At 46.3% G+C, this 13,411-nt stretch overlaps 1 protein-coding gene across 2 annotated transcripts in view; it reads left to right on the forward strand.

Moving 5' to 3' along the window:
• Positions 1 to 12,754, forward strand: part of SLC13A5 (solute carrier family 13 member 5) — a 31,858-nt gene extending 19,104 nt beyond the window's left edge. For both annotated transcript variants that reach the window (XM_044994169.1, XM_044994170.1), the window contains 5 exons: positions 1,221 to 1,342; positions 2,054 to 2,172; positions 4,572 to 4,733; positions 8,516 to 8,653; positions 9,806 to 12,754. In XM_044994169.1, the coding sequence (XP_044850104.1) occupies positions 1,221 to 1,342; positions 2,054 to 2,172; positions 4,572 to 4,733; positions 8,516 to 8,653; positions 9,806 to 9,934 (670 nt within the window). In that variant the 3' untranslated portion in view covers positions 9,935 to 12,754. The remainder of the gene's footprint in view (positions 1 to 1,220; positions 1,343 to 2,053; positions 2,173 to 4,571; positions 4,734 to 8,515; positions 8,654 to 9,805) is intronic.
• Positions 12,755 to 13,411: the final 657 nt, after the last annotated feature.

Raw genomic sequence — 13,411 nt, forward strand, 5'->3', positions numbered from 1 at the left:
AAATATATGCATAAGCGAGACTCTTTTCTTTGAAATATAAAGGAAACGTTAAATATCTGTGCCCTGGGTGTTGTTTTGAGGACTTGGTATTTGCTACAGTATAACATTTTTAAAAGTACATGAGTTACTTTGGAGCCTAAATCCATTTTCAAAAGTGATTTAGGACCTCCCAGCTTAGAAACCGAAGGGTAGGCCTACGCTGCAATTGGAGGTGTGATTGCACCATGGGTAGATATATGCAAGCCAACTTTAATCTAACTAGCTTGGGTACCAATAGCAGTGAAGCCAAAATAGCTTGGACTTGGGCACAGCCTAGCTGCCTGAGTAAGTACCCATGTACAACATGTGTTGCAGTCACACCTCTGACTGCAGTGTGGATGCACACTAAGTCCCACTGACTTTTAGTGAGACTTAGGGCTTGTCTACACTTACCGTGGATTGACACTGTGGTGATCAAGCCACCGGGGGTCGATTTAGAGGGTCTAGTGAAGACTTGCTAAATCGACTGCCGATTGCTCTACCGCCGACTCTGGTACTCCACCAGAACGAGAAGCATAAGATAAATGGATGGGAGAAACTTGCAATACTCTAGATACTGCAGTAAGTTGACCTAAGCTGTGTCAACTCCAGCTACATTATTCATGTAGCTGGAGTTGTGTAACTTAGGTTGACTTAACTCCATAGTGTAGTCCTGCCCTTAAACTTGTTAGTCCCCAAGTCACTCTTGAAAATGGGACTTCAGCTCCTTAACCACTTAGTCTGTAAAGGAAATATTTTCAAAGGGCCTAAATCCAAGCAGGGTTCTGGTCCTGGCATTCATTCAACTTTTGACCCCCCCTGGATACAAGGAGGATGATAATACTTCCCTACTTAATAGAAGTGTGGTAGAGAAGACACTTTGATATCTTTCAATGCAATTCACGACGGAATTGCAAAGTGATATTAAGTAAGATGATACAAATGTGGATATGTGGAGTTTTGCTAGTCTGGATATCAGAATCTGCAATATCAGGGTACAAAATATTGCTACATTCTTAAAGACCAAATAGAGAGATTGTACGGACAAAAGTAAATAGGATTTATGGTTACCATGTACTGGGACAATGGTGTGTGCTGGATGGATGCCATGTACTGGGACAATAGTACACATGCTGGAGGCATGCCATGTGTTGAGACACAGGTGTACCGTATTCTAACCTGCCCTCTGCTTTTTCTTTTAGGTACGTTACTGATGCCAGTGTAGCTCTCTTTGTTGCACTTCTACTGTTTGTAGTTCCTGCCACTAAACCCAAATTCAACTGCTGTAGTCGAAATAGCTTTAGCCCTGAACAGAACACAGAAGGTAATGGAAAGAGAAATTGACAATATTGATGCTTCCCCTGGCCAGTCCAGCTGTATGATTCTGTGGTGAGATCACAACTCACCGTGCTGAGATGGTGAACCCATTTCTCAGCTCCAGCTGAGGGTGCTGGAAGAAGCACTCCTTTGTGACTTAGGGCTTGTCTGCAGGAACCAGGAGCATGCGGCAGACTTGGGTGTAAATCTGCCCTAGGCCAGCCTGCCACGCACTGTCTGTGTGGACCCTGCTGCAGCATGCTGAAAGTTCCCTAATAGACACAGTCCTACTCCTGTTTCAAAGCGGGGTAGATCAGAGTGCACTGCGGAACTTTTAGTGTGTGTCCACATGGAGCCTGGGGACAGTGAGTGTGCGAAAGGTGAGTGCAAGGCAGATTCACACTCCAGCTTGCTGCGAACTAAGTGTTTGTATAGACAAGCCCTTAGTTTGTGCAGTTCCTGGGAGCTAATCCCACTTCTTAGTTACTGCTGGCACTTGACCATAACCCTTGTATATCCCTGTGCACCTGAAATGGGCAGTTTTCTCACTAGCATGCCTGTCCTGGGCTATCTCATACACTGTGTGTCATTGGGTTCTAGCACTTCCTTTGTGCTGGGGTGGTGGCTACAGTAAGTGCATATCTGCGTGTACAGCCTTGAACGAAGTCGGTGTCTTCATCTCCTCACAGCATTCGTTGCTCTGCTTTTATCTTTTTAGCGATGAAAGAGCCCTTTTTCCCAGCCCCATTGCTGGACTGGAAGGTAGTTCAGAGGAAGATGCCCTGGAACATCGTGCTGCTGCTAGGAGGAGGATTCGCCTTGGCCAATGGAAGCGATGTATGTCCTCACCTCTAGCTGCCATTGAGTCTAAGGGTGACCTTTCTGCTCTGCTTTCTGGTCCCTTGTTAGTAGTAACAGGTCCAAACCAAACCAGCATCTGAACCAGTGCTTAATTTGTGCCAGTGCTGAGCCCTGGCACCTCTAGGCTTGGCAGTTCATAGCCCCAGGCACCTCTGGGCTTGCTGCCTCAGTTATGAATGTAAAAAAAATTGCTTGAGAGACGGCATTACAAATTTCATTACAAATTAAGCACTGGACAGTAAAGCACAATTTAACAGCTCAGCCTGTTCTCTATTTACTAGCGTAATTGCTCTCCGGTTAGGATGGGTGACCCTCAGGGATTGAACTCCAGGAGTTCCAGTGCTTAACTCATGCTTCTCCAAAACACCGGAGCCTCCAGAATCTGCAATATTGACAGGAAATCTTCCTTGAGGTTTCCTTAGTGCAAATAGCAGGAGAGTGGCCTTCCTCGCTGTATATTGTCTCACCCAGTTCTGCTCCAGACAACAGAAGTGCAGCAATGTATCTAAGAGTGTCAGAGCTGTTTTGGGTTTGTTTAGAAGGGATGTAAATCCTCATACTTCAGGGCATAAAGCAAACACTTAACTGAAGGGGTTAAGGAAGCAACTCTCTCTATGGGCAGGTTACTCCATAATCAGCCACTAGGGGAGCAGTTCTCAAACTTTAGCAACCTGAGGACCCCCATTTTGATTTACATTTTTGGGGACCCCAACCCCGCCCGCTCAGCCCCAAGACCCCCACTCCTGCCCCACCTCCTCCCACCCCCCCACTCACTCCATCCCGCCTCCCCCCATTTCTCACTCTTCCCTACCCTCACTCACTTTCACCAGGCTGGGGCAGCGGGTTGAGGTGCATGAGGGGGTGAGGGCTCTGGGAGGGAGTTTGGGTGCAGGAGGGAATGAGGGGTGTTGGCTCTAGGAGGGAGTTTGGATGCAGGAGAGGGTGCGGGCTGCGCGTTCTGGGAGGGAGTTTGGGTGTGGGAGGGGGTGTGGGGTGCGCATCCTGAGAGGGAGTTTGGGTGGAGGGGGTTGTGTGGGGTGTGGGCTCTGAGAGGGAGTTTGGGTGCGGGAGGGGGTGCGGGGTGCGCGTTCTGAGAGGGAGTTTGGGTGGAGGAGGGGGTGTGGGCTCTGAGAGGGAGTTTGGATGCAGGAGAGGGTGCGGGCTGCGCGTTCTGGGAGGGAGTTTGGGTGTGGGAGGGGGTGTGGGGAGTGTGTTCTGGGAAGGAGTTTGGGTGTGGGAGGGGGTGTGGGGTGCGCATCCTGAGAGGGAGTTTGGGTGGAGGGGGTTGTGTGGGGTGTGGGCTCTGAGAGGGAGTTTGGGTGCGGGAGGGGGTGCGGGGTGCGCGTTCTGAGAGGGAGTTTGGGTGGAGGAGGGGGTGTGGGCTCTGAGAGGGAGTTTGGGTGCGGGAGGGGGTGCGGGGTGCGCATTCTGAGAGGGAGTTTGGGTGGAGGAGGGGGTGAGGGGTGCGGGCTCCAGGTGGGCGGCACTTATTGCAGACCCCAGTTTGAGAAATGCTGTGCAAGGGGGTTTCTTGAACCTTTCTTTGAAGGGTCTGGTAGTGACAAACATCAGAGGTAGGACATAGGACTCCCTGGACCACTTCTCCGATCCAATGTTCCTAACTTCAGAAAAGGTTCAATTCAGCTCTAGAAATAGGCAAGGATTTGCAAGAATCCTGACTCCATTAAAACTGTTTCACACACCCCTGTTGAGATGGTCTGAATCAGAACCCCAGATCCCCAAACTGCCAAGCTTTGAGGAAGTTCACATCCATCTCCCAAACTTTGTGGCTGGGCTGTTCTTAAATGATGGGCCAAACCAAAGCCCTGGATTGGACCGTTGCCCAGACATTGGATCTGGAGGATCCAAAGTGCTGTATGGTGGTTTCGAACTGCATAGCAGAAAACGTTTGTAAGCCACTGAGTTCATCTCTGATAGTATTCATGAAGGAAAACACAGTCATTCAATTCAGTACCTTCAGAAGCCTTAGCAATTCTTTCAATGATTCCTCTGAGCAATTAATTAAATGTTTGCAGTTGTGTGGCTTCCTTGGTCTCTGGTATAACTCAGTATTGAGCTTCTACTTGGCAAAAATGTAAGTACTTTCTGACCAGAGTGAGAGAGAATAAATCTGACTTAATTTCCAACTGGCAGGGAATCGCCTTTATTATTCTTATTACTATTTTTAAGGAAGATCACATTACTTGTTCTGTAAATGACCTGGTTTGTTTGCTCTTGAATGATCTAACCACTAATGTCGATGGCCTGTTTTCATGTGTGTACTTGGATCTGGCAATACATTACATGCAGTATGAGCTACTATGGATGGCCTAGAGTTCTGTGTCTTACTGAATGACCCCTCTTGATTTTGTCAGGCTTCTGGTCTGTCGAAATGGCTGGGTGATCAGATGACCCCATTGCATGCTGTCCCACCGTGGGCCATTGCAGTGATACTTTCACTTGTTATTGCTGTCTTCACCGAATGCACCAGTAATGTAGCTACGGCCACCCTCTTTCTACCCGTCTTTGCATCCTTGGTAAGATTTTTTTTTTCTTATTGGGTTTTCTCACTGCTGATCTGGAAAATTGACTTAAAAAATCAAGGAAAAGGGATAAAGTCTTTAAAAATGGAGCAATACCACACTTTAGTGCCATAAGCCAAGGGACTTTATATGCAAATAGGGTTACTCCAGAAAGCATCTAGCAAACAACCCATCAGATAGCAAAGCTGGCTCTAGTGCTGGGGGGAAAAGGCCAGACTTGCAGCCCTGGAGTCCTTTATCTATCCACGGGATAGGTATCAAACAGGCAGCGGCGCTGCAGAATTCCCTGGCACTGCCCTGCTACTGGGCATCAACCCTGATGGTCCAACTCCCGGAATGAGAAAGTAATTCAGCCTCCTTGGCCCCTCTCCTGAGATTGCCTATCAGCAGGCCAGTTAATGCCAACTGCGATGGTGGTTTGTGTGATGTGGGCACTTGTCCACTGAAAAGTGGACTGAGCCATCAACTCATTTAAAATAGTTTTACCCAACACCAGTCAGCTGGTAAAGATTTTTGGTCACTGGAGCTGTATTCAACCAGCAGCCTGGAGGTTAAAAGTTCTATCTTGCATTCCCCCCATGCACTAGGCAGTGCCCACCAAAAACATTTCACCTCTTTAGTCTCATTCAGGGGAGCATCACTGAAGTCAATAGACCCTAAACACAAGCTTAAAATTAAGCACATGTGAAGTACGTAACCATATGAATATGCTTAAGTGCCATCGAAGCCAATAGAGATAGACTTTAGCATGCTCATAAATGCTTTCCTGCCTTAGAGAGGGGTAAGTTTAGTACCGAGGGCTTGGGTTTTTTTCCATTGCCTTGCACCTTGTGTGCTCATTTACCCCAGTACAAAGTGAATACAAAATGTGTGTAAAGCCCCACCATTCTGAATTTAACATTTTACCCCCACTTTGCACAGTGTAAATGATGACCCAAGGTGTAGGGCAATGGAGCCTGGAGCCGTGAATGTATATAGTTGGTGAAACACGTTAGGATCCCTTGGGATTACAAATGCTGTACACATGTAAAATGTTATTTTTTCTCTGCTGTGACAGTCTTCCTGCAGGGCTCTAGATTTTTGTTCTCCTTTGTTCAGATCCAGCACTCTTCATTCATTTCCTTGGATGCTGCAGCCATCTCTGTCTCTTTTGCTAGAACACTGAAGACAAGAGCATCCATATAGGGTTCATTGTGCCATTTCTGCTGAGTAAAACAGAACATTTTTAAAATCTAAGACGACACATAAGGAAAGGAATAAAAATGGTCACGGCCTTTTTTGAGCAGAGTTGGTTGGCACCACAGTGAATAGATAGTTTTTTCTTTATTTGTAAAGAGTTTTAGTCTCTTCTTTCAAGTAAAATTATCCCGACCCAGGCTGCTTAGCTGGCAGTGACTTAAATTGACACACAAGTTGTGGGGACTGGAGAATCCCACAAAACAGGCATAATGTTTAAAAGTTTTGTTCTGTGAGCCTAGTAATTATAATCAAGTCCCTGTGTCACTCTGACAAACCCTTTCAAAGTGTTGTTAGAGATCAAACAAAAGAACTCGATATAAATTTGACCAGAACCCCAAATTATACCATGCAGAGGGAAAAAAAGAACCAAGTATCATTTTTAAATGTTACTTTGCATCTGCAGTCAAAAGTGAATTGTGAAGTGAAATAAACCGGCCATGTAGCAAGCCGTGTTTAGGAGAAAAAATTCCATGTGTGGGAACGTAGAAGTTAATGGAACCTACCCGGTGTTGGCAGCTCTGTAAATACAAAACTGAAGAGAATACCTAGAAGATCCAACAGGACAGAGCAGAGCTATAACTAAGAATTTTAGCATCCATATTTGTGCCCCATGTGGGGGGGTTTCTGGCATTTCTTTGCCCCCATGGCTTTGCACCCTGGGCAGCTGCCCTGCTCACCCTGCACTGGGTTACGGGCCTGGGACAGTCATTGTATATATTTGATTTAGAAGAGGTGGTCAGTAGTAAAATAAGAATGGAAAACCAGCATGAGAAATACTGATTCATCAAATGCATAAATAGCTTTTTAAAATTCAACAGATATTAAATGGTGACTATGGAGATATTTAGTTGAATGCAATTTCAGGACAACAAGACTATACCACAGTATTTCTCAAACTGGGGCTGCCGCTTGTGTAGGGAAAGCCCCTGGCGGGCCGGGCTAATTTGTTTACCTGCCCCATCCACAGGTCCGGCCGATTGCAGCTCCCACTGGCTGCGGTTCGCTGCTCCAGGCCAATGGGAGCTTCTGGAAGCGCCGGCCAGTACATCCCTCAGCCCTCACTGCTTCCAGGGCTTTCCCTACACAAGCGGTGGCTCCAGTTTGAGAAACATTGCTATACCCCATGTGAAACCTGCCTGTACAGAATTCATATAAAGTGAGATTCAGTGTATAGTGAAGTAATAATGAAATTTGGCACTCTTTGGACCAGATCCTCATCTGGCATAAATTAAAGCAGCTTCACTGAAGTCTGTGAAGCTACGCAGATTATACCAATTGAAGGTCTGGACCTCAGACCTTCTTTCCAAACTTCACAGGGAGGTTGTTGAGGATAAATACATGTAAAGGGCTGTGATTAAGAGGACTGTCACCAATTGTCCTCCATGTTCACTGAAGGTAGGACAAGAAGTAATGGGCTTAATCTGCAGCAAGGAAGATTTAGGTTACATAGCAGGAAAAGACTTTGTCAGGGTAGTCAAGATCTGGAATAGGTTTGCAAGGGAGGCCAAAATGCTGCCGAGAAGCAGCAACGTCAAGAGGTGTCGCTGCCGAAATGCTGCCGAAAAACAGCTGCATTTCGGCGGCGCTGCCTCTTGGTGACACTGCTTTTCGGCGGCATTTTGGTGGATGCTTGTCCGCCAGCCAGTATGTGGGTGCACATAGATGCTCTGGCGGGTGCCATGGCATCCACGGGCACTGCGTTGGGGACCACTGTTCTAGATAATACTTAGCCCTGCCATGAGTGCAGGGGACTGGACTAGATGACCTCTTGTGGTCCCTTCCAGTTCTATGATTGTGGTAGGTGCTGTTAAAACTTAGAACAAGAAAAATTAGCCCTAACCCTTTACCCTAATCCTCATAAATACCCGTGAGGTAAATAAGTGCTTATTTTACATTTTTACAATGCTGTCCCCATTTTACAGATAGGGAACTGAGACAGAGTTCTGGAGGGCCTGATTTTTTCCAAAGGTGCTGAGCACCTAGAGCTCCCATGACTCCAGCTGAAGGTGGTGGGTGCTCAGCAGGTCTGAAAATCAGGCCTTCAGGGTGGGATTTTCAGAAGAGTTCAGTGCTGGCCTAGAACCACTCCCCTTGAAGTTAATGGCGAAATGCCCATTGCCTTCAGTGGGAACCGAGCTAAGCCAATGCTGAGCACTTCTTTAAATCCCACTCCAAATCACTTGCCCAAGGACACAGAGTCTGTGCCAGATCCAGGATTAGACCTGAAGACTTCCTATCATCTAGTCTTGCATTCAACCCATTAACCCATGTCCCTCTCTCTGGAAATAGGATGGAAGCCTTGACCTACATCAGTAATGTGCAGTGTGCAATACACAGGTCTGGTTAGAATGAACTTTCTGCTTAGTGAAGCAGTCCTTTGCTATGAGAGGAGTCCAGTGCATCATGAATTTACGGTTCAGAAGTGACTTATATGGGGGGATGAACTGACCTGTTGTGTCTGTGGGATCTCACAGACACTTCTGCCTGCTTCTGTTTCTGAACAGTACTAACACTATGTCTGTTCTCTTTTCCCCCAGTCGCAATCGATCGAGGTCAATCCCTTGTACATCATGATCCCTTGTACTCTCAGTGCCTCATTTGCTTTCATGCTACCTGTGGCAACACCTCCAAATGCAATAGTGTTTTCCTATGGTCACCTCCAGGTTTTGGACATGGTAAGATGATGATGACGATTCCCTGGCATTTTGCCTCAGCTTCCATTACCCTCTTCCATAAATATATTGGATGTAGCTTAGTTTTATGGTCCTGCATTTCCAAAGTTCCCTTGGCTGTCAATAGACACATGTAAACAACCTCAGCCTCCAATGCTACCACCCCATTTTGTGGTCACGTTGCAATAGGAACTCGTACGTAAAAACCAGTGGCACTTCGCTCCAAGGATGCTGATTCTGCAGTCTGTCGTTTTGTCTTTTATACATATCGGGTAAAACTTCTCACTGCAACTTCATTGTCTTCAATGGGTTTGCATCAGCGTAGTAGGGGGCCGGGGCCTGATCCTGGGCCCATTGTGGCCAATAGCAAAACATCCTCCTCAACATGAGTAAGATGGATCCTGCAATTGATGGTGTGCCGGCAAACTGCTGCACCATGTGGCGCCATACTGAAGTCAATGGGGCTCTCTGGAGTCCACCCATGTGCTGGATTGGCATCTAATCTGCACCGATGCAGCTGTAAGGTCTCTAGTGTAGCCGCTCTAAGACAACGGGAGAGAGCTCTCCCATCGGCTTCATTACTCCAGCCCCTGCGAGTGGCAGTAGCTATGTTAGCAGGAGAAGCTCTCCTGCCAAGGTAGCACTGTCCACACCCGCGCTTAAATTGGCATAAATTATGTCGCTCAGCAGAGGTGGCTAATTCACATGTCAACTTGAGCTGTAGTGTAGCCATGGCCTCATTGTGGCAGAATCTGGCCCTTAGCCAATAAATGCATCTTGTTTGACAGACCAGGTGGGTGAGGCAATAGCTTTTATTGGACCAGCTTCTGTTGGTAAGAGAGACGAGCTTTCGAGTTGATCCAATACAAGAAATTACCTCACCCACCTTGTCTCCCTAATACCCTGGGACCAACCCTCCATACAACAGTGGACGCGATCTTGTTTGACAGTCTTTCAAGATTCCAAACTAATTATAGAGCTAAGAGTTTGCACCATGTTCCATGGCAGTTCCATTTATGGTAGAACACAGAACATTCGGCCCAATGGTTATCTCTCTGCTTTAATAGGAGGAGGGGTTTAAGAACACCTTCAAGTTTCTTCACTGCGTTTATGCTCATTTGTCCTGGTGTTTTGTGTTTTGTTTTTCCCCTCCAGGCTAAATGTGGAATAGTGATGAACATTATTGGAGTCCTCTGCATCACTTTGGCCATCAACACCTGGGGACGTCCCTTGTTCAGCTTGGACACGTTCCCATCCTGGGCCAATGCCACAGCTGGAAAGTGAGCGGTAAAGGATTTACCAGAAAACCCAAAGGAACCCTAGTACTGTTTCCTCCTGCCCCACATCCTGTCTAGAGCCTTATCAGCACCTCAGATGCTGGGTTAGGAGGAATGCAACATTCTGAGGTCTAAATTTCAGGTCAAATGCAAATCAACTCATTCTAGCCGTGACTGAGCCATAAGTGCTGCTTCCGCACCCAAGTCTGAGGAGCTGCGTCCGTTTCATGCCTGTGATCTCTGTGTCTCTCCAAGCAAGATGGGGATGTAGCTCAAGCTTTTATTGAACTTTATTAAATAGAAGAGAGGCTGCGCTGCAAAAAATGAATCGAACCTCCGTGTAACTAGTGCGCACTTGGAAATCATTAGCATCGGACACTTCCTACAGGCTGAGGCCTGCTGCGGTTCCTTAATGTCCTCCAGTGTCCACCCGTCAGCAATTGCACTGAGCGTCCTGACTGTCACTTGCAGGCTAATGCAGGAATGGTTCATTTAGACTGGGCTCAGCAGTGCGGTGAGAACTATTCCTTCCAAGTCCAGAGCCAGCAATGTTCCCTGAGGCCTTGCCATCACTCCCAAATCTGCACAGTGAAGCGTCGGGTTGACTAACACCAGGCTGACTGACCACGACTTGGCATCAGGATGAGTCATGGTCAGCTTCATGTTGGTGCAAGTTGCACTCAGAAGTATGTGTTGTTTCAACAGGGCAAGTACTTTATTAGACAACGTGGAAGTGATCAAAATGGGCAGCAAGACTTCCAGGTGTAGTTAAACCTCCGAGATTAACCCTTTAAGTGCCTACCAGCAGAGTGCTCGTTAACTCATTAATTCTGGGGTGAAGACAAGGCCTCAAAGACAGGCTTTTAAGTAGGAACACGCTTCCAACTTGTATCAAAGTATAGCAATAACCAGAGAGTGAATTTAAAGCTATTTGTGGACTGAGTCCTGAAATCCTTACGCATGGATCCCTGTAGGACTGGGTCCCGGGGCTCCAACAGCCATTTTGTCTGATGAAGGTCCTGTGTGTAAAGCGTTTTGTAGCACCTGGTTTATAACTGGAATAGCACTATGATTTCGCTCCGTCTTTCTGAAGCAGCTGGTGGCAGGCAGCTACAGATGTATCTGGCCATACTTCTGTGCCACGGTCATGGGGAAGGTTTTAATTTAGTATTTGAAGACTAAATTACTGGAAGCCTTGGCCACATGGTCTAGTGGAATGGCCATAGGGCTGGCTGCCAGGCACCTCCTGAGTTCTATTCCCAAACTCACTATGTGGCCTTGACCAAATCACATCACTGCTCTGTGCCTCAGTTTCCCCAGCTGCAAAATGAGGATAATGATACTTACCTACCTCACAGGGGTGTTGTGAGGGTTAAGAACCCAACTCCTGCAGCCCTGGGAGATCAGCCTGAATAAGGGCTTCAGGATTTGGTCCCTAATGAGTTTATGTATGATATTAAATGTTGTTGTTTTGACTTTCTTTATAGAACTGGAAAAAATAATTAATTATTGCTTTGTCTTGAAAAACAAGGAAAATATTTATCTACAAAAACCTCTGGTGCGAGAGCAAGAGGCATGTCCTGAAGGGAAAACACTTTAATAATGATTTAAATTCATTGTCTAAGGGTCTGATCCTGTAAGGTGCTGAGCACCCTTAACCCCATTGACTGCAGTGAGAGTTGCATGTGGCCTCTCCAAAGGACATGTTCAGCAGATCAGGTAGGATTGCCAACCCTCCAGGATTGTCCTGGAGTTTCCTGGAATTAAAGATAAATCTTTAATGAAAGGTTAAGTCATGGGATGAAACCTCCAGGAATATGTACAACCAGAATTGGCAACCCTAGGCTTAAAGAGTCGGTAGTGTGGCCAAGGCCCAAGGCAACCTGGGTGGCCCTCTCCCTATAACTGCAGGGTGAGGACAAGGCAGATTAGCTGTTGGGTTCTGTGGCTGGTGAACTTCACCTAACAAGCAATATCTGTCTATCTGTTAAGGAAGATCCCAGTCCAAGCAAGAAATATTATGGTTGTGGGCGTTTGATCAACACTTGTCTAAACAGATACGCAAACTCAATGAAATCAATGGGTGTTCGGCACTTACCTTGCTCAGGTGCTTTTGTAAATCCCACTTTGCACTTCTCTGTATCTTTTGGTGCCTAAATCCCTTTGTAAATCTGGCCCAGTGTGCCTGCCCGGAGATGCTGATTGCCCTCAGCTCACAGTGACTTCACAGGAGCTGGTCCAAGGACCTTTTTGCTGGAGAGTATTAACTCACAATTCTCATTTTTGACTGGTGAGATGAGAGCTGGGTGAGACTTTCCAGTCAACTTGGTGACACCAAAACTTGAACATTTCACCATTTTCAAAATGAAGCATGTCGAGTTTTCAGTTTGCAACACCTTTTCCTTTCCAAACTTTCCTTTCTTTTATTTAAAAAAAATCAAATAAAATTCAAAAGAGTTTTCAAATGGACAAAATCAAAACAAAACCTTTCCTTCCACCCAGAATATTTTTCATGTCTTTTTCAAAATTTGCCAGTGAACTGAAAAGAATCATTTTAGTAGTTGGGATGTAAAATCTGGTAGCTCTAGAATGCTAGGGCTAGTTCTTAGACTGGAAAACTAAATTAACTGAATTAAATACTTTGCTCTGAGATGTAGGTTTCTGGGAAGGGCCTTAACTTAGTCATTCCCCAGCTCCGTGTGCAGGAGTGAGCTGCGGGGAATTTTTGTAAGAAGAGGAAATGAAGTTGTTACTTGAGTTCTCATGTCAGTCAGGGCATCTTTTTCCTGTATTGCTGCAGAAGTTGAAATTAAACTTTATTTTCCTATATGGGCATACAAGACTTTTTTTTTATCGGAGGGGTGGGAGGGGCAGGAGGAACATATAGATGTGAAAAGAAAGAACCTGGTTTCAAAGGGTTTGGGCCCTTTTTATTGTAATCATTGAGTCTTCTTCATACATGTCATGGTCCTTTAAATAGCAACTCTTTCTTTCTAAGGCAACTTAAATGGAAAAGTCACAGGATGTGAACTTGCCAAATAACAAGTGGGTGAACTCCATCTTCTTTCCAGCATGGCTGGTTTTCCTAGTTACCCAACACAGGGCTTGATGGCATTGCATTCCACTCCATTGCAGTACACTGTATGTTGGTGTCAGTGCACTGAAATCAGCGGAGGTAAATGTGGTGGAGAATCAGTTTGTGGGAAGGGGGCAGAAGCAGAATCCCAGGCCTTGCCCGCACTAGGATTTCAAGATGTGTTAGCTAACACCTGCTAAAAAACAGTGTAGACTTCAACACACGCTAAACTGGTCAAGTTAAAGCCTAGACCCAAGAGGGGGCTTAAAATGGGAGGAATTGCCTCAGACGCATGAGTACCCTTAATGGCTGAATGCACACTTTACATGAATGCTTGGCTTACTGTCCGGTACATATGTCGAGGCTGTCCCCTCTCCCCCAGGCGGCAAAATTAGTGGCTGATAATCC

Source organism: Mauremys mutica, chromosome 19 (genome assembly GCF_020497125.1).
Source record: "Mauremys mutica isolate MM-2020 ecotype Southern chromosome 19, ASM2049712v1, whole genome shotgun sequence".
Classification (NCBI taxonomy): Eukaryota; Metazoa; Chordata; order Testudines; family Geoemydidae; genus Mauremys; species Mauremys mutica.